The sequence below is a fragment of the Acanthochromis polyacanthus genome, chromosome 3, assembly GCF_021347895.1.
Source record: "Acanthochromis polyacanthus isolate Apoly-LR-REF ecotype Palm Island chromosome 3, KAUST_Apoly_ChrSc, whole genome shotgun sequence".
In the NCBI taxonomy this organism is placed as follows: Eukaryota; Metazoa; Chordata; class Actinopteri; family Pomacentridae; genus Acanthochromis; species Acanthochromis polyacanthus.
The window spans coordinates 25,719,701-25,745,333 of record NC_067115.1 but is presented as its reverse complement, the minus strand read 5'-3'; the positions used below and the strand labels follow the sequence as shown (position 1 = coordinate 25,745,333).

At 39.4% G+C, this 25,633-nt stretch overlaps 1 protein-coding gene across 1 annotated transcript in view; it reads right to left on the bottom strand.

Moving 5' to 3' along the window:
- The window catches only part of ctnna2 (catenin (cadherin-associated protein), alpha 2), a 361,962-nt gene that overhangs the window by 323,123 nt on the left and 13,206 nt on the right, over window positions 1-25,633 (bottom strand). Inside the window, 1 exon segment of the mRNA XM_022216075.2 lies at window positions 6,446-6,552. Within this exon segment, the coding sequence (XP_022071767.2) occupies window positions 6,446-6,547 (102 nt within the window). The 5' untranslated portion in view covers window positions 6,548-6,552.

Here is a 25,633-nt window from a genome sequence, read left to right as displayed (position 1 = left end):
GCTACGGGTCCGTACAGCTAGCATCTACCGGGAGTCACGTGACCAGATCTCGCGTATCTGATTGGCAAATGGCAAGTGCCGTATCCGTAGTCCACAGGCTACGGGTACGGGTCCGTACCTCTAGCAACAACCATTAAATAAATATACTTTTGACTGGAAATACAATAAATGTTTGCAGCTTTCTTTCACAAATATAGAAACACGGCAAGACTAGACAAGACAGGCGGCATAAAAGCCCTGAAAAGTATTCACAGTTTGCTTTTCAATAAAGTCTGAGTTTAAAATTTACAATGTGTCTAAGTTCAAGCATCATTTTCTGTGGTTATATTAAAGTCATTCCATTTTTCAGAGCCATATTTACCAGTCTGGCCAGCTAGTTTCTGCTCTCCCACACCAGCTACATAAAGTTTGAACTGCAGTAAATGAAAACACCTCAACTTCTTCAACCTGTTCTTTTTTTTCCCCACAAGCCTCTCAAGGCTACTTCCCTATAATTCTTTCAAAAAATATTGCTATCGCCTGCAGTATAAAAATGTTTACTATATCAGAGGCATGCTGCCTTCATACACAGTGATAAAGTAAGCCCCTCAGTATTATTAGCTATGGACTTGCCCAGTACTCCAGCTGGGGTGAGAAAAGCTTGGCCATGATAAATGAGGCTGCTATCTCAAGCAATGTCAGGGTGAGCCTGTTTGCCTGTCCTCCAGAGGCAAGCTTTTATTCCATCCAAACACACTGAATCATCCAAATTGACAAGGAAAAACAATCACAGTGTCTGGTTCATATCCTAAAATGTTGCACACTTCCAATGCAATTGTAGAAAAGATGAACTGCCATAGTTAGCTATTGTGCTTTTTCTCATGGGTGTGTGAAGAATGGCTTTCGCAACATCATCTTTTCACTGTCAATGTGCAGTAAGTTAGATGATGGATAATTATTACCCGCAAAATAGCAATTCTCAAAGGTAGCAGTCAGACGAAGGGAGCAAATAAAGTTACAGTTCATTTAGCAAAATAGTTTCAAGAAAAGTATGACAGTTTAAATCTCAAGTCTCAAACAACTACCATTAGTTCGATGTGATCGCAACACTAGAAGGATAAAAATGACTTCTATTTCTAGATCAGCGTGACAAAAGGCTTGCATTTGAATTCTTTCTCTTGTGACTAAATCAATAAGCACAGTATCACAGCCTTCATGCACTCAGAATGAATTCAAGGTTCATTGCTGCAAAAACAGAAAAAATATGTCAGCAAAAAGAAATTAACATGTCATAGGAAAGACACATCGTCAAAAAGTTTGGCAATCAGACACATAATTTGCTGTAAGGGCAGTCAGGCATTTCCATAGACAGGAATTAATAACGAATCCTACATGTTAAGAAAAGAAGCTCATCAGCCTTTCATCCACCTAACATTAAGCAATTACCTACCTGTCACTTTGATGACCAATCATAAGAGCAAGCACAGGATGTGGCTGACAGATGGAAAAAAAAAAAACACACACACACACGCACGCGCACACACGCACGCACACGCACACGCACGCACACGCACACACGATGCAACTGCTAAATGAAAACCAACGGGCTGGATTTTAAATGCCTGCATATAAGCCTAAAATTACAATATACAAGGAATTTTAGCAATATTCCTACGGATATCTGGTGTCAGTGTTATTCAGAATAACGAGATGATGTCTATTTAATAATGCATGTCTAGGTTTTCTTCCAAGCAAACAGTAACGGTGGATCTTCGTTAGTATTAATGCAATCCAATTAAAGCAAATGAGGTCATGTAGTTTTACATGTAGGGGAAAGGAAGAGGATGGTGATGGCTCAAGGTCATCAGTAACTCAGCTTCTACATATTCAACCACCCTAGTGCTCGATAAACTCTTACTGCATCTGTTCTTCGTGCCACTGCATAGTAGCATTAATGAGAAAATAGAAGAAAATGACCAATTTAGTAGTGCAGTTGTTGTCACTAGTGGGCTCTTGGCTATGAATTTTCTTGGCTGCAACATATTTATTTGTTTGGAGTATAGACACAAAATGAAAAAAACAATGCATTCAAAAAAAATCTGGCAAGCACTCCAGAGAAATTAAGGCTAATCTGACAAATCAAATTTATGCAATAGGCTTACGATATGACCCGTTGAGGACCTGAGGAGTTGGGTAAAAAGCATTAAGTATCCCTTGTTAAAAACAACATTCCCCCGCCTCTCAGCCAAACAAAAGATTTTCTAAGCAAGTGGGCTTATGAGGGTTTTGGGTGAAAGTTCAGATAAACACAGACACAAAGTTAATCCCTGCTTTCCCACAGCCAACATCAAAAGTTTCACAATAGAAGATAAAAAGGGCTGTGCATTGTGTGTTGTAACAGGTAAAGTTGGCCAAAAGTCCACAATCAATACTGAAGAGCAAACTTGCTGGACATTGAGTCCCAGGTGGGTAAATTGTAGTTTTTGCAAATCTAAAATTTAGAACTGCCAGTGGATCACCCATTGCCTGCAATAAGGCAGCTTTATAAGACTATGCTGGAGAAAGGATGTCCTTCTAGAATGAACAGGTACAAATTTTAGTACTCCGGAAAGGACTGTGGTGGAGTTATGTGATGATCGGCATACATTTGCCTGTCTGTCTATCTGGGCGAAACATCACTCAAAAACAGAATAACAGATTTGGATGAAATTTTCAGGGAAGGTCAGAAATGACAGAAGGACCACCTCATTAGAATTTGGCAGTGATGCAGCTTGTAGTATGGATCCACGGGTTCGCTAAAGATTTCTGTATTGCGAGACGGCAGCATGGCATCACTGTAACAATGACAATTAGTGAACACTACATCAGCTGCCTGCTGACGATCACATGATTGTGATCCTCCTACAAATCCACCACTGCTGACTTATCGAGATGTATCAATCGGAAATCATACTAGGAACAACTGATAAAATTGCGGGGGTGTTTCGGAGTCCCATCAATTCTTGCCGCCCACTACATATTTAGGCCAAACGATTTGGTATCTGTACATAACGTAGACATGCATAACACACGCCTGTGCCCAGCGCAAGGTCATTTTTTGGCTAAAGATTCTATCCATCAGACATGACAAGGTTCTCACCAGGAATTTTTTACAGCGTAATGGCAGGTCCTCCCGCACGCGCATGTGCAATAGCCTTCATTAAATCTCGCGAGCGGCCGGCCCAGATGTCAGCCAATAAGCATCACGCAGATGCTCCAAATGCTCATGATTTAAGTCACTATTCACCATACATGGCATCACGGAAACAACCGAGACATGCTAATTGTAACCCCGAAATTGGAAGCGACACTCACCCCCAATTTCCACATAACGCGAAAGCGCCACGCCGCACAGCGCTCTTGAATCGAACTGCGCAGCACTTAGAACCCATTCTCTTCTATCAGACAATTTCCACTGCATGCTGCGGAGCGCCAGCGCCACGTCGCTGGAGATTCGCTTCAGGTCTATTTTCTGCGCCACCGCTTCAAAACCTCGTAAATTCACTGTCGTTGAGAAAGCACCAGACAGGAAGTTAAACCGGAACTTTCAAAATAAAACACAATGCACGACCTCTCGGACGTAATTTCTTTCCTATATGCTGTTATTACGTCGCCTCCGGAGGCACGAGCATCAGGTCGCTGATCATTGTTCAGTCAAACAAAGTAGAAGCTTTTAAAGAAGGCAGTAAACGCGGAAATTACCGTTTTTTTATATAGAATAGACCATACAAAATTAACTATTAGATAAAGAAAAGCACTCATTTGAGATCAAAACAAAAATCATGTACTCACCCATGCTAGAAGTACTATAAATCACAGAGCAATGTGGCTGGGACGAGCAGAGCGACCTTGTAGAAGCGAAATGAGGTGTGGTTTATTTATTTTTTGTTTATATCATGTGTTGTTATTGTGTGATATCACTATTCACACGAGACCCTCTCCGAGGAGCAGCCCTGCCCCTCCGGGAAGCAAGACGGCGGTGCTTGGCTCCGCTGCGCTTTCACGTTATGTGGAAATTGGGGGTTAATTTTAGACGGGAACGGGTCAATCGACAGGAAAGTACGGCTGAGGTGCCGAGACATAAATTAACCTAGATAGGCACCCAGTCGATAAAAACAAACGCACATGGCGTTATCTGTCAAAATAACAGCGTAGCGGCCCTAATCACAGCGTAATCTTTTAAACTGACAGCGTAACGGGCCGTTACGACAACGTAACAGCCCCCTGAAATGCGCTGGCGAGAACCCTGCATGATACAATGACTGAACAGCCTTGGTGGAGAACTGTGCTCTCTGAAAGCTTTTCTGGTTCATTTTGTGATTTTTGTGAATGACATTTTCATGTGGATTTCTGGAAAACCTTGACATGTTATGTTCTGATCACTTGCATTACAATGTGTTAAAAAGAGTGTGGTCAGTACTGATGCTCGAGAAATTAAATTAGCATAGAACATACTAGTTTATTCAAGGCATTAATATACATTGCTGCAAATACCTACTTGAATCACATGATAACAAGGGGGAAACTGCTTTCTTTGTGTCTTCTTCAGTTATCAGTGGCAAACAACCACAAGAGCCTTCAGGATAAACGACATTTTTGTTTAGCTAGCAACTACGCTCAGCATGATACATTATACACTACAGATTTGACCCAGATCAGCTCATCTGAAAAGATTAGATGTATGTCATAAAACAATGGCATTTATCCTTTGAGAAAATGAGGAGTGTAGCGGTTCAGACAGAATGTGTTAGTTGTCAGGTCTGGACTAAATGAACAGACCTTCCTCAGAAACATTGACTTGTAGGGAAAGCATAGCAATACTATTAACCATAATGGAGTTCATCCATCAGTCATTTTATTATTTAGAACTGCATTTTTCCTATCGTTTCCACATTTCTGCAACCAGAAATATGAAAATGGCTTCTGTGAAAAAAGGTTATATAAGGCCAGGTTCTGTTCAGGTCTCTGCCCCGAATGGGCAGCAAAACAACCCTAGCTTGACAAAGAATATCTTAACAGACATTAATACAAGGGAAAAATGCAAGACGGCATTTCCTGTCTGCAAAATGTAACATTCTTTCACAAAAACCCAGAAAAGAGCCTTAGACAGCAACCTAACGGAACGAAATGGAATTTGAGAAAGTGAAAAGGGAAGCTTTTTTAAGAAATGTAGAAAAATACATTGAGAGACTAAAAATTACACTGTTGTAAGGAGAAGCATACACATCAGAAAAGAGATCAAGGAGTAGATGAATGTCATCACAACACTGCAGAGACCACGTATCAGGTTAAAAGAAGGGGGAGTGATCAAAATTGAAAAGTACATTGCATTCAACCAAAGAACATCAGACTGCTACTCTCAGTTATCACACCATCAGCATCACTGGGGACACGCCATGATCTGTTGGTGCTCCAGATGGGGACAGTGACAGCATGCCATGCACTTAAGGTCTTTATTGCATTTCCAGTTTAATCTATCTCCCAAATCAGAGTAAAGACTTTTAGATATCTGTTATTTTCTAAATGTATGTTTCTGTACAGTAGCATTTAAAAATAATTGGTTATCTTCATGTCTTGCAATGAATGTGCAAAATTAAATGTGGCATGAGATAGGTAATTCAGCAACTCTAAATTTTGACATTAGGCATGATAATTAGTTAGTGTTGCAATGTAATACCACTAATGGTCTTTTCGGGTGTTTGTTCAGTGGTATGTAAAATACATTTAAAAAGCTGTACAGAAAGTTCTGCTTTAGTAAGTATATATGCTGCTGTTAGGCCATCCAAACTACACCAACATTTAACACATGGTCTGAGACAGGCTAAAATTCACTCATAAACGCCTAAATCTGCAGAAGCCACAGGTGGATTTTAATTCTTTTTAGCAGCTGTAGGTTTCCTTTTTTTCTCCCCTCAACCACATAACATGACTATGGTCCTGACCAAGATTTGATAAACACAACAAGAACCTGAATCCAAATCTACCAGATTCAAACTATACAACCCTAGGCACAAACTCTGTTAAAATAAGCCTTGGTGACCAAAGTCCTGTGCCGCCATCTGCTCAGCTTAGAAGAAAAACAAAGTCAGTGCCGATGTGAGCCAAAGCCTCTGGCTCTAACCCAATACAGTTTAACATCTTTGTACCAACCGATCCAGCCAAGGTGCAACAGAAAGAAATCATTTTGGTGTCATATTGAGCTGTACAACAAGTATGGTTTTGTTCATTGTTAGATTACTGTTGACACATCAGAGATTTCTAGTGATTGTTAACAAGAAAGTCTCATATTAAGATGATCACAAGATATAAACGTGAACTTAGTTTTGTCTATTGTACATAAGAGCAAACAATCAATATGGTTCTAGCTATATTTTATTTGTATTGCTGCTCTTTTGTCATATGTGCATCGCAGAGTTAATTGAAGTACCTGTGTGACCAGAGGCTCCAGAAGCCTCTCCACAGTCAAGGTGCGGATTTCAAGACTCTTTGGGTCCCATTTCAACAGGATAGGGGAGGTGGCGGTCGTCATGGTCTCTGTAGGGAACAAAGGTATAGTAATGGTTAGAAAAATGTTCAGATGAGAAAAAAATCACACATGATGTAACAGCTGGCTGGTTGAAGGTTGAATGTGCAGGTATCTATGTTCCTGCAAAGTCACATGAACACTGCACAGAGACGTGGCGGGCTTTCATGATGCAGGAGTCTACAGCAGCACTGTGTCGTGGCTTACCATCATCAGGTTTTAGGGGGAGGCTGTTAATAGTCAGCAAAATCACCTCTTCTCATCAAATAAAACAACGCACAGACAAACGGTACCAGCAAACGTTCAACAAATAGCAGACTACTTTACTAACCTTAAAAGCCTGTTATTAACATTCTTAATTAACCCCACTATTACAAAGCACTCTCTCTCTAAATCTACTCAGTAAGGCTATAGTGCATTTGGGGAGAATCATATTGTTTATCATGTCTTGTACAGCTTGTTGTCATTCAGCAGAGAATTGGCCTACATTTGTCTGCAGTCTGAGCAGCATTTTGATTACTTAAAACCATTCAGGTACAAACGCTCCATTACTATAGAACTGAGCACTCAAATTAAGAGAACACTAAAGAAAGTGGACAAAAACTTCATGAGAGCTGGAGACAAAATAAACTTGAAGTTCAAGTCATTCAGTAAATCTGACTACATTCTCAAAGGCCTGCCCGCTGTATTCTACAAAATGGCAAAACCAGAAGTCACATTGAGTTCTGCAATATAAGTCTCAATTGGATAGTTCTTCAGACAATCTGCACTTTAACTAGCAATATCTTTTCATGGCAGTTTTTTAAAACCCTTAAAGCTTGCTGGGGTTATGTGAGGTGAATGTGAAGATTGAACAGCTGGCATGGGGGTAGCAGTCTGTTGTTACTGTGGGGATGTGTTTCTACAGTAAGCAATTTCAGAATGGGCCAGCTGGGACTGGCCCAGTCTACTGCCAATGTCAGTGAGGCAGAAGGGAATAAAGAATGTGAATAGGAATGACAGATCTGGGCCAGAGGCCTCTAATACTACACACAGTGGGTTAAGATGGATAGACAGTAGGAAATCTGGTCACCTGGTACTATTGATGAATCTCCAACACATACATTATAGTTCTCAAAACAGTACGATCTTTATCTTTAAAAAAGTTTGCAGGCCTTTACTTCTGCCTGTGTCATTACATTTCTGTCCCCTAAAAGGAAATGTGGGGAGGAACAATGAATCAAACCTGGTGCGTCAACTCATCAATTTATCAAGCAGAGTAGTTTGGAAAAAAACGGACTGAATGATGTATGAACTTTCTCTATTCTGACATTTTCAAAATTACATATACTAGTGCTAGGAGAAGGGTAGAGGAGGGGGTTTGCTACACTGTTACAGAGAGTTACTTATTTCAGGAAATATCTGAAAATTTGCACAATTAAATGAGAGGAAAGTTAAATGTGTGAATAACCAAACTTACATTTTTCAGACTACAGTTGCATGGAAAAAGATGCAAAAAAAAAAAAAAAAAGATTCATGGAGAAAATGTTAAAACTCAGTATCTGAATGGGTGGAAGCTCATTCTAATTGGCTGGTTTTACTCAATGAAGTGACTACGGTCACTGGTAGATTCAATCAGTTGTAGCTTTAATTTCATTAACTGATCAAAATACAAGTGAAAGTTTCTGCCTTTTTTATGCACACTGCAAGTGAATATAATTTACGTTGACCTTGTAGAGACAGAAGCTTTGTTTGTCTGTTTGGGATTTATTGCAGGGATGGGATCAACAAGTTCTGATTTCAGCGGAAAGTTGTTGGGGGGGTGGGGGGTGAAAAATACCACTGTGCTACTGTAATGCAATAAACAGAGTGCCATGCTGCTATATGACAGTGTAAGTTCTCAAACACGAAGGCTGAAACTCTTCTTGACATCTTACATAACCAAAACAATAATAGAAAGGGTTTTTGTATTTGTCAAGACACTGGTGCTAAGTCATACATGTGTGTTAAAACTAAACTAAAAAATGTCAAAACTGCTGCTGCCTGCATTCACTTCAGTCACATTATACTTTAAAACTACATCTCATTCTATGTGGCTTAGAAAATTCAGAATTATATACAATTTCAACTCGTAAAAACGTCATAAAATTCAGACCTGCAATGAAAGTCAATTAACAGAATACTCAAAAAATAACAATTGTTGACTACTTTTAATCAATTGTTCAAGCTGTTTCTCAAATTTGAGGACATAACACGACACTTTATGAAGTCATCCAAAATGTGTACAAAAAATACAAAATTATTAGGAACATTTTTTTAGTCATTTCTAAAATTTGATAACATGAAACCCTTGGTCACCATGGTAACTCCAGGTAGACAATGAGCAAGACATGAAAGCGGATAATTCATAGTTAAATCAAAATTAGATTCACTGATAATAACTTGACGTCCTAATAAAGTTTATGGTGTTAATAATGTGGGCCCACTTTTCCATTTGTGGAACCCATTGAGACCATCTCATCAAAAGAAATATGCTGCTATCATTACATTACAGCCCAAGCTGAAGACATAAACTACACATATCACTGCTAGTGAAGGTAAATCTTCTGGTAACTTGTGATGTATTTCATAATGTCCCCACAATGTAAGTGCGCGCTGTTCATTCTTGTGATAATGTGAGAAATGATGTCATTCTACAAAAAGTCCATTGTCATATACAGTATAATTGTAATGTAGTCACATTATAATTGAACTGAAATAATCAAAATGAAAAACAGGGGTTTAATGATGCAGTGGAGAAGCAGGGAAGCATAATCAAATTCATAGAGGGTGTCTGTACATGACAGAGTTTTTCACAAAGCCAGAAAAAAAACAGCTGAGCGACTATCATCTGTCAAAGAGACTGTCATCTATAACATCATTATTCACCACATTCAGCTGCACAGTTTAACAACAAATGTGATGAAACAGAATGATACATGGGGAAACATTTCAGAGTTCTGTCTCCTGTGAATCATTAGTACAGTCCCTCCACTTCAGTCTGGCTGAGATTATGTAAATATTGTTTGTCAGCAATGCTATTTAATTAAAAAAAAACACACACAAATGTATTACATCTGTATAATATGTTTTGAAACTGGTCTCAATGTTAGTTTGTAACTCTGACAAATGTAAATACAATCTCATGGTACATTTTAATCAAATCAAGGCTGTCCAGAAGACTAAAACATAATCAGAATATTTACATTGCACCATGCATTTCATTGTTTTAGTGATTTCAGATTTCACCTCATGTCCTCCCAAACCAAAACTGGGAAAAGTATACGGGTCAATATGTACTTGAGGGGCTTTTGAAGTCCATGGGATATATCTTGCATACATTTTTATTAAAAGTTTTAAAAAAATAATGTTTTTTTATGTTCATTATGATCATGTCTTTACAAATTCCATAACTATTTATTATGGAAACAATCACTTATTAATAAAAAATGTCTCGATATCACTAAAATGTCCACCAAATATCCATCCGAATATAATAACAACCACCTTTTAATTAGCTAAACAATAATAATTCAGATATAGTTTTGATTGTGTTGTCTTTATTAAGTTGAGATAATCATGACAGATATTTCTTTTTTGGCAATATATCCAATTTTATATGGACAATAACAAACTGTATCTTTGTCTGAGAAATCGCTTTCAAGTAAGTTACTCATTACAGAAACACCTCTCAAGGAAGTGTGTTAATTCCAGATCACATGACCTGCTCCACATGATGTCATTTCTTCTTGAAGAAAACACTGGCAAGACGCCAAGGCTTTCTGAGATATTTAATATGAAGTAGTGTGTGAGTCAAACGTGGATTTATCACACGTCAACAGGTTTACTACATTATCTTTAGAAATAACTTTCAATTTCACTCAATTGTATATACAATATTTAGAAAAATCTTTCTCTGAAAATGCCATGTGGTGTTTGGTTATAGGCGGCCATGTTGATTTTAGGCCTGAAAACAGCAAAAATGTCAACTATGATGCCTGTCAACTGTGTTACAAAAAGTCCTGCAACTATTTATTGACCCAAACATGAAAGCATGAGTGGAGACTTTTGATTCTTTTCAAAAGTAATATGATACAAATCAAAAGAGCATCATCTTGGATAGAGTCCCTACAAACAAGGATGACTTCATCCTTATTTGCGAGGTAGTATTGCCACACCACAGAGCGAGCCTTTTGTGAGGACGGATAAAATCTTTTCTTCTTAGATTACTCCTGTTCAACCAACATGTTTTTATTGAAGAGCATGAGTCACAATTCAGTTGTTGCAATTTGTGAGACGTCCTGCCATCTGCTGTGTACAACTGTGTGTGTGTCTGAGGCTGAATGGGAATCCACATTAAAAATGACATGTGAGGACGGCCACTCAAGCTGTCTTTGCCGCAACTGACTGACAGCTGAAATATAGCAGCAAACAGTAATTTCCACATTGGCTCAGCAAGAGGAAATCAGCAATGTTTTTATGTATGAATTCACTGATTTTACTGATGTCTCTGAGGGAACATGAAACCGGAAAGCTCATAGTGACACCGGCAGCCTGATCAATCCTTACAGACACCGTTAAACAGGCCACAACATATAAATAACAGGGGATTTGTGTGATTTAAACAGCTGTCGGTGGAGATTGTGCCTCATTAAGCCAGGCAGGGGAACAAAACAAAACAGACCGCAGATGTAAAAAATAAAATAAAATAAAAATCAGAGAGGGTCTATGAAGTCTCCAGGTGTCTCAGAGTCACTGTGGATAGATGCATTTTATCTGCTCTGTCAGACGGAAGAGTCAGAGATGAAAAACACTTCTAAAAATACTTTTCATGTGGACTGGCCTTGGCATGTGCAAAGAGCAAAAGACAGGGAGAGAAAAGAAAATGATTTATTTACTGCATGAGAAAAACATAATGAAAAAAGTGAGCCCAGAAAGTTTTTACAAACATGACTGTACAAGTAATCTTTTGTGTGTGTGCATAGTGGCATAACTTGATCAATAATGTACACATGTATACTTTTTTTCCCCCACATAAAGCTTTTTTTTGTGCAGCCGAAGCAAGATTCATTTACTGCCATGTCCCACTGAAGCGACAATTTCCCTCTGCCCAAGGACAGGCTTTTGGGGAAGGATGGTGATGTTTCGGACGGTTTAGAATAACACGATTCACAAGGAGGAAAATGGGCCATCTGCTATAGAGTTTTTAGGATTTATTCTACAAAAAGACAGCACTGCACAAACAGTCACATAAATATTCCATTCCTCTAGGCTGAACACGGATAGATATAAACAAAAACTTCAAACTGTTCTGAAGTAAGGGAAAAGAAAACTTCTACATGCAGCAGTGCACAGCATTACAAACCTGAACGTTTGTTTTTACAGCCTTCAGTCTCATTTCTCGATAAATTGTAGTATGAGCCATACAGGCTAAAAGAGCTCGTTCATTTTTGGATTGGTTTCCACATAAGCTATGACTGTTCTCTGATGGAGGTTTCTTAATTCAAAATGGGAAGTGTGAGTTCAGTCCTAATAAGTAACAGGTCTGCAGCGGTGCACAATGTTTCCAGTAAATTAGCCTCCCCGTCTAACAACAGCTATTTCTGGGTGGGTGCACTCATGGCTTCTGTATATTACCTAGTTAACTACACGCTATCAGTGCTCATCATGGATGCATTAAAACTTTAGTGCAGTGTAGACTTATTTCCTACAGTAAGTTACTGTAATGAAGCACATCATTGCATTATACGGTGAGATGTTAAAAATAGATTGTCCCCCGAATATACTGAAAATGAAACGCCTCACAATTACATCCAACAGTTACCCAAAAGTCATATGACCAACACACTACACTGAAAGCTGGAACATAAGTCGACATTTCACAGGTGGTGGTGCTGCTAGTTCCACCATTCGCTGTCGGTCAGCGATTCGTTTCAGTGCTGGAAAGAATCACTCTCCCTGCTCTATTCATTACTACCCTGCAGATAATGTGCCTGCTGAGTTTGGCAAAGAACGCGCACCAAACTGGAAGGTTGTTGTTAATTAGGTTTCCTGTTTTCTATGGTGGTGTAAATAATACTTCAGTTGCCTCTGTCCATTGATCATGTTGGCCTAATGAAGACGGAGTTTTAGTACAGTTTACTGGTAGAAGGATGAATTACGGAAAATACAGTGGAATCAATGGCACATAAACGAATAATTAGGTATCTATCTACCAGATTTTGTCAAAACTGCCAAAAAAGCAACATGCTTGAGGTAGTGGTTTGCAGTGAACTTAAACAGTGTAGAGTGTTAACCCTGATGTAATAATAAGTACTGATTTTAGAGAAACTACAATATAAAGATAAAATAAAGAACATCTTGATTAAACCCAAAGTTGGTCATTTAACTTCTGGCTTAGAAACACTTTATAATGGAAAAAAAAACACACAGATGGGGAGCACAGATGCTCAGTGGTAAGCTCTACAGCAGTGGTCGGCAACTGGCGGCCCGCGGGCCAAAACTGGCCCGTCAGGAATAGTATCTGGCCCGCCAGATGATTTTGAAAATTTGATCTGGCACGGAACCAAGCCAGTCCGTCACCGCAACATGAAACTCGCATGGTCGGCTGCTGCCGCGCATTTCCGCGTTTGCGCTACTGGTCGGACACGGTTGCACCAGCCAGATGTCACTGAGCAACAGTGTGCAAAACGTGTGTGTCTCAGCAGTCATTTTTAATACATCTGTGATCAGAATTGAGACGTGTGTCCCAAGCAGCGGCGATCAGCTGTAGAGGCTCCGCTGCTCGCGGTATCGCCCCGTGCCCCCCGCCCCCCCCTCCCTCCCTCCCCGCTCACGGAATCGGAGCGCACCCCCCGCAGGTTGGCCCGCTGTTCGATTGTTTACAAACATTTTGGCCCGAAGCCACATCTACTTGCCGACCCCTGCTCTACAGGCTTGTGCAGAACGTCCATATCTGTCTCATATTCAAGTCGGTTTCCTTTAGCCCTGCACAATATGAGAAAAATATGTGATAACACTGTTCAATATTGCACAGACAATATGATTTCCTGTAAATATCATAAGTGCACGTATTAGCTATGCAGCTCCCATGTCTTTCTGTTTTAACACATACACTGCTAACATATACCCCATGTGGTGAATGTCCTACGCCTACTGAACAAAGAAATTAATTATTTCTCAAACAAACTGCACACGAATACTCAACTAATTAAACATAACATTGATTTAAATAAGACGTTACAGCTATTAAAATTTAAAGTGTCATTTTCCATTCCACCTCTTCTTGATCTTCTACTTACTAAGCTATCAAATCATGGAATTTATACCAGTTAGTCAGAGTGTAGCTGACAGCTAGCTGGGGCTTCATCTGATTGCAAAGTGGGGTGAATTCTTGCCCCATTTAAATGTTTGCATGCCAAGTACGATTAGTGCATGTAGACTACCGTTCAAAAGTTTGGGGACACCCAGGCAATTCCATGTTTTCCATTAAAAGCTCACACTTTTCACACTATTCATGTGCTAACATAACAGCACAAGGGTTTTCTGATCATCAATTAGCCTTTCAACAGCATCAGCTAACACAATGTAGCATTAGAACACAGAAGTGATGGTTGCTGGACATGTTCCTCTGTACCCCTATGGAGATATTCCATTAAAAATCAGTCGTTTCCAGCTAGAATAATAATTTACCACATTAACAATGTCTAGATTGCATTTCAGATTAATTTAATGTTGTTCATTGAAAAACTGCTTTTCTTTCAAAAATAAGGACTTTCCTAAGTGACCCAAACTTTTGAATGGTAGTGTACATAAATTCAAAATTCTTTATTTATTCATTGCATTTCAGGCAGCTTTTTGTGATGTGATCAACGCCCATGTTCACATTGTGATGGCTAAGGAAATACAATTCAGCCAGCATAGTTTACTCCAGGAAATCCAGTTATTGGGCTAGACACTCAGCTGGCTCTTTAATCGCTGTCTGTTAGACTGCAGACTACCTTAAAATCCTTTTTATAACGAATGGATTAGAATTCAAATGTCGACTGCAGACTAACCAAGTTTCAGATGCACTTAAGCAGCAAAATGCTTAATCAGACTTGTGGAATTGGCTGAAACAATGAACAAAATGCTGACAACCATACAACCTCGTATGTAGCATCACAGAAAAACACAATTGTTTCAGTGCGTTAGCCCCCTGGCTTTACACACCTTTTCCCGTATGAGCAACTTCAAAGCTGCATTGCTGTTCTGCTCTGTCTGACCTAGTAGTGGTGTTGAATTTTGCACGACTGCGATAGTGTGTAAGCAAGTCACTACTAGAACTGAGAAGGGTAAGATATTAACACATTTTTGACCACGTAATTGCGAAAACATCTTGTTGCAGTGACTTTGATTCTGTTTCCTAAAATGTCTCTTTTCATCTAATTTTAGCCAAAATGTCCATTACAGGATTAAAACTGTGAATGCTGGCAAGAGGAGGTGAGGAAGAGTTGGGAAGACGACGGCTGTGTACACAGAGGCTGAGAGGACAAACACTGTGTCACTGCTGCTTGAATGACACATTTTATTATCAGGGTGCCGGGGTAGCAACAATGTAGGAGGGGTAACAATGGCATCTGTAGCGAGCTCTCCACATGCCGCCTTTCCCCGTATGTCAGCTCATTTGTCAGCTAATGTAGGGTCTTCTTGATACTGTTTGTTTTTTTATTGCCCATTAAACAATATTATTACCTTACGTTCTGCTTGTGTCAGCTCTTCTTTGAAATAACGCTGATGACATGGCAGAGAGACAACTGCTAACGGACATAAAGTAATTACCTCGGTTGGCCAGGTGTTAACCGAGCGCTGTGAGTGTTGGTCTGTGTTCGTAAATGTTGGTCTTTCTGTCTTAAATGCCAAACCTCATGGTTTTATGGTCAGAGCTGGGAAACAGCTTCAACCGATCAGAGTGGAAACTACACAAGGCTTTAAAAAAAAAAAAAAAAAACAAGGCAAAAAGTAGTTTGAGGTAAAGCAGTATGGACAGAAGCAAACAAGAACAAAGAAGTCCAGTATATGCCTGCAAACACCAAATAGCTAATGAACACCTTGCAAGTAATTAACCCGTCATCCAAAAGAAGAACGAAAAAATGTAATTGCTGCCATTTTCTATAATTTCACTACAGTTTCTTAAATCAGGTAATTTCATGATTAATCAATTAATCTTTTGTCTAGACTTCAATGTCAATAAATACTGTTTTTGTAATGCGTTCAAATGTCTTGTTCTTTTCAGTCCGAAACCCAAAAGTTAATAAGTTTATGTAACCAAAAACTAAGGGCCCATCAAAAATATGTGAGAAATTCTAACTTGAGAATTTGTTTTCTTTCTTCAAAAAATTACTCAGTGATCACTATCAAACAATTTGATGGTTATGTCTTTTCTATTAACCAAGTAACTATTGCAGCTCTACATGAATGCTACTCTTGTCTTCTATTCTTGGTGTACAGGAACATAACTGTGTACAATCCAGTATGACCTTCACAAACTCACCATTATCTTCCCTTGAGCCAGGGCTGTAACAGATGTGAAGACCGGAAGATTGTTTATAGAAACTGAGCAATGTAAAATTCATAATAATAAGCAGCAATGACAGATGCAGACAAGGCCTCTGACAGTTCATTACGATGTCCAATCAGACTCTGAACACCAGCAGCCTTTCAATGACTTCTGAATCAGACCTTGAGGGATTGAGTCATTTACACCATGGTGACATTTTGATTAATGTCAAATATGATACAGCTCTCACACCTGGAGAACATCAGGAAAAAAAGTCACAAGGTCCTATTATTAACCCAATACCAGTGCTCTGTCAAAGCAGGAAATGAAATACAGATAATTTAATTAAAATGGATGCTTCTATGCTGCATTTAGACAAACTTGAGTTCCTTCTGGTTGTGAATGAGTTGCAGCAGGGGTGCTTTTTTAATCTTGGCATGGGCTTCACCATTGTGTGAACTCGTTGCAGATAACAACTCGAAAATCTCAAGAGGAAAGAAGCAGAAGGGCTTTTTTTTTTTTTTTTTTTAAGGGCACAGGAAGCATTTCTACTAAGAAATATTCTACCCAGTCATCACTGAACTAGATTTTAGTCTGCCTGTCACTGATATTGAAAAATATTAACTATGACATCGAAGTAGTCCAAGTCCTATGACCATTTATTTCCCATGTAAAAGAATCAGATAACGACCCAAATAAAATTCAATTAGCTTTCAGTTCTACCATTTATCCTACGCTCCTTTCATCTCCACAGATAGAAGGGAAAGTGGCTTTTGCTCAGTCCATGATAATACAACCACACTTTAATCATTTTAGTTCATTCAGCTTAGAAGCAGAAGTCCCCTTGCTGCCTTAAATATAGGAGTTACCTGCACTTTAGATGTTAAAACTACCTGAGTTTAACTTGAGAAAACAAGTTCAATAAGCTCAAGATGATGAGTTGAGTCCACTGTTACCAACTCCTCAGTAAGGAAAGTAGCTATTGGCTGTCCTAAAAGTCGCTAGAAGTCACTAAATGACATCATCTCCTAATTTGCATATTTCCCAGTTTTCATGTAATTGTAATCAACATTTAGGAGAGAGGAATATCGTTGTGGAAGAGACCAAAAAGTGAGTATAAAACACCCAAAATATGTTTTTGAACTAGAGGCTAAATGCTGTGGTTTATTTTAGCATGACAGTGAAGAAACATTTTCATTTATATTCCGCTCCGTAAGTCTGGATGGGATCTGCAGTGACTTTGCGCATGCGCGATTCATCTGCCGTCTGGCCGCGGAGTGATGTGGGCCTCCCCTAATCAGACACTGGGACTGCTGCGGGGTTACTGGACTGACAGCCTGTGCTTTGGGACGGGGAGGAGCTCACAGCAGCACCTGCTGCTTGTTGAAAACAGTCGCTAGATTTGTCGCTAGTCGCTTTTGACAAAAAAAAAGTCGCTAGGACGCTTTGGAAAGTCGCTAAATTTAGCGAGAAAGTCGCTAAGTTGGCAACACTGGTTGAGTCAACTTGTCTCACAGACGATTGCTACAGACTGACTCTCTTTCCTTCTACATTTGTCAATTTCTTAATAAGTTTCTTCTTCATTTAACATTGAGAACATCTTCAGCAGGTGAACTTATGTTTGACCAGAATCAGTACGAAGACAATCTGTGAGGCTTCTCCCAGATACATTCAGACAAAACAAAAGTTTACTTCTATAGGTCTGAAGTCAGTACTGATCTTTCCAATTTTTCTACTCAAAGATAAATACCAAATTTCCACAATGTTTGTCAGTCTGTCTTTTAAAAAAAAAAAACAGCTAGTTTTGTTTCTTATAAAGTTCAGTGAACTATAAGCTGTTCAATTATTGATTTATTATTTTAACACAAAATCGCAAAAGTTGTAGCCCTTTGAGACCAATCATTGTTCAAGTCCGCCAGGACATATTCTTACATATTTACATACCGTAGTGCAATTTTCTGTAGTATTTTAATTTTCTTTACATAAATATAACCCTTAAAATCTAAGTTTTACTAAATTGTATTGACTAATATCTTAACAACTACAATAAATTGCAAAAAAAAACCTAAAAAAATTTAAAATCATTTTTTCACATATTTTCAAAATATAGAAGTTGCATAGATATATCCCTCAAATGTAAAAAAAAAAAAAAATGCACAATGTCCCATGGTCTCGAATTTTGTCATGTGTGCTTTATTTTGTATTTTTACAAACCCATCAATCACACAAAAAACTACTCAGACATGGTGAATGTTAGTGAACTCCACAAATTTTATATGCAAAAAGAATGATCGATCTTTCTTATCTAGTTTCAAATCTACCATCAAACAAAAATGAGCACGCAATCGTAGCGCTGGCACTATGCTGGGCTCCACAGGGATGAGAACGCATGTCTGAAAAGAAAATTTTAATGTTTAAACTTCAGTTGAACAGAAATTACCATGAATTTTGATAGTAGTGTTAATTCCAATGTTTAAAGGTTGTATCTTAACACTATAATTTGCTCACACTAGCTCCTTTGTGGAATAATTAATTTTTCATAACATTGTTTTACTTGACTTTTATTCTGGTTTGTCAAAACAAAATGATGACTGATATATGGTAGTCCTCACAAAAGTAAATAAAGCAGAACTCCCCTCCCTCGGTTTTTCACAGACACATTTTTGCTGTTAAACAGGCCTAAATGAGCTTTCAGGATGTGATCAATGCATCTCAACAAAGCACGCAAGCACAGGTGTGACAGATACTGCAGACTCAGAGCTCTATTTGTGTGACAGATATTCTCGGTTGGTGGGTCTGTATTTACTGAGCACTTCTCATACAGCGCAGCTCCATCCAATAGCCTACTGGCAAAACTGAGAAGAAAAAAAAAAGACAGATGGCGATGTCTGGTACTGTTCAACACTGTTGGACCAACAAACACAAACAGAAAAAATACTGCTATGTTTTCCACATGCAGTCCCTGTGGTTCTGGTCGTGTAGTTACAGGCAGTATTGTACTGCATACATATTACATAAGCCATCATTACTGAGATCTTGATTTTTGGACAACATAACATTAGTCATAAAGGGTCCCGCTTACTTGCCTTGAAGGGATTTTGCAATGAGGGAGGAGAAGAGAGTTCTGTACTTTAATAAGCTTCCCAATGTCTACAAATTGATAAACATTTCAAACTAATGCATTATTCATTTGTTGACTAGTTTTGTTAAATGAATTGAACCAGCATACATCTACACCCTGTGCCAAATTATTAGGCAAGTAGGTTTTTTGTCCAAAACATAGTCTTAGAAATAAGTCTGGGCCTTCCCACTTTTAAATGGTCTTCTCCTACGCTAACTTTGTATTTCTCAGACATCATTTCAAATTATATTACATTCAAAGCAAGAAAATCACCACATATGTCAAAAGTGCATGTGCCAAATTATTAGGCAAGTTTTAGCTTTCATCAAAATGGGACAAAAAAAAGGACTTAACGGCTACAGAAAAGAGCCAAATAGTTCAGTTGCTGTCAGAAAAACTTACTCCCAATAAAATTGCCAAGAAATTGGGAAGAGATACTAGGACCATCAAAAAGTATATCAAAAACAGTCAAGATGGCAGAAAAAAGCGAGTTGAAAAGAAAAGAAGAACGTTATCGTCAAAGGATCTGAGAAGAATTAATCGAGAAGCAGCCAGACGACCGCTGGCATCAAGTTCCTACCATCTTCAAAAGCTGTGACTTACCTGAAGTTCCTATAAGTACCAGATGCTGCATCCTAAGAGAGTACGGAACAGTCAAGAAATCACCCAAACAGCCTCCACTCAACAAAAACCACAAAGAAAAATGGTTGGAATGGGCAAAACAACATTTAAAGACCAACTTCTGGGATGGCGCGTTGTCCTGCATCAGAATGACAGCCTTTTCGAAAGAAGCAGGCTTCTTGTTGAACCATTGTTTGAACAGGGTGCTGCTTAGTAGCTCGCAGTATGTCTCAGAGTTGATTTTTACCCCTTCTGGAACTCGAAAGGGACCCACAACTTCATCTTTAATAAGTCCTGCCCAAACCATGACACCACCGCCACCTTGCTGCCGCTGCAAACGTCGTGGGGTTTCCTGTCCATCGGTCACCTATCCTCTTGCCCAGCCATCAGGGCCATCCAGGGTGACTCATCTCGTCTGTCCATAAAACATGCGCAAATGTAATATAATTTGAAATGATGTCTGACAAATACAAAGTTAGCGTAGGAGAAGACTATTTAAAGGTGGGAAGGTCCAGACTTATTTCTAAGACTATGTTTTGGACAAAAAAACCTACTTGCCTAATAATTTGGCACAGGGTGTAAATAAGGTATTTAAACATGTTTGCATTTTCCTATATGAGCACACAGATGCTTACGCTGACATTCTGAATACAGTTTGTTTATTCTGTGATGCAGAGACTGCAAAATGCATTCAATGTAGTTTTTCAAATTATGCTTGTGAGTTAAAACTTCAACCTTTAATACACGGTTAGATTTTTTTCTCTCAACACAATATCATCATTCCACTTGTTGAGAAAAGTCACAGTCTTCTTCACATGTGGACACTCAAAACTCCACTCTGGTGCCCTCTACCAAATGGTTTCTACAGCCTGCCCGTTGCTCTATGTGCTGCTTCACAGCACTCGGTTGTTAACACGACGTCATATAAATACAGTTGCACAGGCCTTTGCAATCCAAACCCGATTGAAAGGACTCGTGCTGTCACACTAAAAGCTTTCCTTAATGTACACAAGCAGGAAAGCTACTTGACAAATACGAGTTTGTAATATTTGTGGATTGCCTGATTAACAGAATTAGCATCACTTAGTATTTTTGGTGCTTTGTTTTACCGCTATCCACCTTATTAGTAGTATTTAGATGTCACTGAAAGATCATAAACCAAACCACGATCCTGTAGCAAATTGCAGAATGCAAACAAAATTTTTGCAAAAAAATTGCTGCCAAAGTGTCAAATGTGCATTCCAACTCAGCATCATGAGGCAGGAATTCATACAGTGCATTTTCCCTTTACATGGTTGTACAACAGGAAAAGTCTACCTGGCCATAGCCATTTAGCACGGCCATAACACACATGATTCACTTTGCATTGTTTACTTTTACACAACTGTACCAGACGCATGGGTATTCTGATGGAGCTTTAGGTTCAAATACAGATTTGAAATCACAGAATGCAATCTGTAAAATTTAAAAAGTAAAGTAAATCAAGAGAGAAAATTGCAATTTGTGGATAAAAAAGTGCTTCAAAGTCTTTCCCTTTTGTTGAATGATTCCTTCACACATATATCTCACATTGGCTAATTATTTTAAGTATTATTTAAAGCTAAATTAGGTTATTACAGTACAGTTTCAATTTGATCGTTTGGGCTTGTATTTTAAAACTGATCTGGTGCTCTTAAAGGCAGAATCTAACTTGATACACCTCCCTCAGAGTCCACGTGGGCACGGATTAACTTCACTACATCGACTGCATTAACAAATGAGGTTAATACATGATAAGCATTTAGGGGCAGAAAATAAGGACAGATCAAGTGTTAAAACAAGTGTTGGTTAGTACTTTTAAATTGGTAGTGTTCATTTATATTTAACGATACAAAATGTATACAAAAATGTTTGAGTAAAGCTACAACTGCAGAGTTATTGCTAAAATGTACAATTTTCTGAAAAACCTAGCTCACGACAACGACAAAAAACGGTTTTAAGGTTTAATGTGGGCCTATGAAACCTCGTGTTGCTGAAGAAAGCAGCAGTGAATAATAAAATAGGACAAGATGCTTTCAAAAATGCCAGCAATTCTTCACACTGCTTGAGAATGAGCTTGATAATTATTTCTCTTTTCACATTAAATAGCAAAGTTAAGGATTCGTATTTATTGATCGGGACATCACAATGCCGAATGAAAAACTGAACCAAAAAAAGAAATATTTGTAAATGCCTTCAAAAGAAAGAGCTGGAATGTCACAATGACAGAAGTTTTCACCAAATTCTTAGTTGAAACACCTTTGATCTTGATTATAGCCTTGAGTTTTCTTGGGCTTTGCACACCTTAAATGGGGAATTTTCTGTTGTTACTTTTTCTGAAGATTCCCTCAAGCTCCGTCAGATTGGATGGGAGCCGTTGGTAGACAGGAATTTTCAGGTTTCTCCCGAGATGTGCGAATGGGTTCAAGTCAGGACTCTGACTGGGTCACTCAAGGACATTCACAGAGTTGTTCCTGTGCCACGCCAGCGTTTTCTTGGCTGTGTGCTTAGAGTTTTTGTTTTGCTCGTGGGTAAACCTTCTGCCTGGACTGCTCTCCAGAACAGGTTTTTTTCTTAAGTAAAACTCTGTACTTTATTCTGTTCAGCTTTCTCTCAATCCTGACCAGTGTCTATGCTGCCAAAAAACACCCCCGCAGCATCATGCTGCTGCCTCTGTGTTTTTACTGTTGCAGTGATATTGGGTATGTGTGAGCCATGTCTGGTTTCCTCAACATGTGACATTTACAAGTGAGGCCAAATAGTTTTATATTGGATTCATCACACCAGAGACGTATGCTTCTTATGGTCTCAGAATACAGTAGGGGCTTTTGAGCAAACTCCAAATGAACTTTCATGTGTCTTTCACTGCGGAAACAGCTCCATCTGGTCACTCTGTCGTAAAGTTCAGATCCATGGAGTGTTGTAGCGACGGTTGTTGCTCTAGACGATTGTCCCATCAAAATTCAGGATCTCGGGACCATTGGGTTCTTCTCAGGGGCCTCTTTTACCAAAGCCCTTCACTCCTGCTTGCTGGATATTTTTAATCTGATTTGTGACTTGACACAGCCCTGGGGCCTCATTTATAAAGCTTGCGTACGCACAAAACAGGGCTAGAAAGTGGCGTACGCCACTTTCTACGCAAAGGTTGTGATTTATAAAAACAAACTTGGCGTGAGAATGTGCGCACCGGTGCGCCAACTTTGATGCTTGCTTAAGCACATTTTGGAGACAGAGGGAACGGCAGTGCCGGAGGATGAAGTGGTGAATTGAAACCAGATTGATCTCAAACCTTTATTGTTATCACATATTAGACTTGTAGAGCCGGATAATCATAAACCCTCATTGTTGTAGATGTTCATATAGTGCGCCATTTGGCTGACGACTGTATTTGCAGAACTATGTTTATATATCAACAGGGGCAGATTGAACGTTATTTCATTCGGTCGTTTGACCGAAGGGCCGGTATCTGGGGCCGGTGCGGTGATCTTTATTAAATAATTTTGTTTACTGATCACCCGGCGCCCGTATGGCTCATCGGGGAAAGCAGAAGCCCCATTTGCAGGGGTGGTCTCCGACACAGTGGCCCGGCTTCGATTCCTACCCGTGGCACTTTTATGCATGTCTTCCCCCTACTCTTCTCCCCATTTCCTGTCACTCTTCACTGCAACTATCACAGTAAAAAGGCAAAAAAAGTAAAGAATTTTGTTTATTTATCCATATGCGGCCAAATGGGATGAGCGTCCAACCATTAATCAGCCCTGTACAGGCACGCAGGCACACATGCTTCACACCACAACCCCCGAGTGAAAATGAATTTCTCTATGTGAACCGAAAAAATGTACATTCAATCAGTGTGCAAATTATTTGTACATCGGACATGATCATAACAAATTTAGTGGCAGGGTGGCCTGGGTCAACACATGATTCATTCATCCTGACGCACAGCAGTGAAAAGACTGCCGGCCGGCGCTGCGTGAAATGCTGTGGATCAGCAGCTTATTTATATACAGATACATTCATGAGTTACTTTGCATTGACCATTCATGGTAAAATGTGGGTGTGTTGTGGGCGGAATGTGAGGTGGATCCACCTGTGCAATCTTCCAGCTGGTGTCTGATTTATCAAGAAATTGCATGCAGCTGTGCTTACGCAAAGTTTTATAAATCAGGGGCGAAGGGCATACGCCCTTTTCGTATTTTCGGCGTACGCAAACTTTAGTATGGATCCTACACAATGTTTTATAAATGAGGCCCCTGGTCCTTAGCCTGCAGGCAGTTCCTTCAACTTCATGTCTGGGTTGTTGCGGCGTGTTGCATTGCTGAAAGACCTTGTATCCGCGATGCGTGCGTGTACTAATCATCCATCCATCCATCCATCCATCCATTCTCTATACACCGCTTAATCCTCATGAGGGTCACGGAGGGGCTGTAGTCTATCCCAGCCGACTTGGCGAGAAGGCAGGAGACACCCTGGACAGGGTCACCAGTCTATCTCAGGGCTACACATAGAGACAAAAAAAAAAAAAAAAAATAAAAAAAATATCACACTCACATTCACACCTACGGACAATTTCGAATCACCAATTAACCTCAGCATGTTTTTGGACTTGGAGGAAGTCAGAGTACCCGGAGAAAACCCACACATGCACAGGGAGAACATGCAAACTCCATGCAGAAAGATCCCAGGCCAAAGCCAGGATGCAAACTGCAAATCTTCTCGCTGCAAGGCAGTGGTGCTAACCACTGTAGCAAAGTGGTAACCACTGTGCAGTCGCCTTCACTAATCATGTCCAATCAATTGATTTTGCCACAAATGGACTCCAGTCAAAGTGTAGAAAGAAGATCAAGAGAAATGGGAAGCACCAACACTAAATTTCAAGCGTCTAACTGAACTGACATATGATCCAGTGTTATATAGTAAAATACTGCCAAAGACGGTAGTGGCTCTTTTCTTTAATTTGACAAAAAGTTAACTGCATTATTCTGGTGTATTTCTGGGTCTGTCTTTTCCTGAAGAATCTTTCAACAGTACAGCTTTCAACAAACTAGCTTGCTTCCTGGCCAGGGAGAAACCACCCAGGCAATATCTCCACACGGCTAATTAGCATAAGCAATACAGACCACATGGCTAATTAGCATATCTTTATATATGCATATTACCAACCCTACACACGTTTCCACCAACAGAAAATGTGGTCAACACATGCTCAACTTCAATCGCGACAAAGCTCGGCTAACATACCAGCAGTGTCACTGCTACAGTGATGAAGCAATTATCATGTTTCTCTTGCCATGGCTGTCACAAATTCAGCCTCATGTTTCTGCATTTACATTGCATCGAGCTGTTGCACTTTACATAAAAGAATATTTTTGGCCCTGCAGCTTGGCAAATGTATACATATTTTTCGAAGATAAAAAAATCTAAATTTTAAACTCTGCTTGCACGGCATAAAATGGGCATCAGAGCTTTATTTTTTTACCATGACACTAACTTTGTGACAATCCCTGTCATATGTCATTACGGAAAGTTAATGTGCCGACACTGCAATGACCCAGATTCAGAGCAGAGTTAAATACGTACGGGGGAGTCTCTAAAAGCAGAAGTCAAGGCTCAACCTGCCATATCGCTGCTCTCCAGAGCCATGTTCTCAGAGTGGCCAAAATAGGCTGATCAAAGTAGGGCACAACCTGTGAAATTCTCAAAGCAGCCATGTCCTCTTAGGAATTCAAAAACCTTCTTTAAAAGCATAATGCACACATTGCAAAGCTAAATAAAC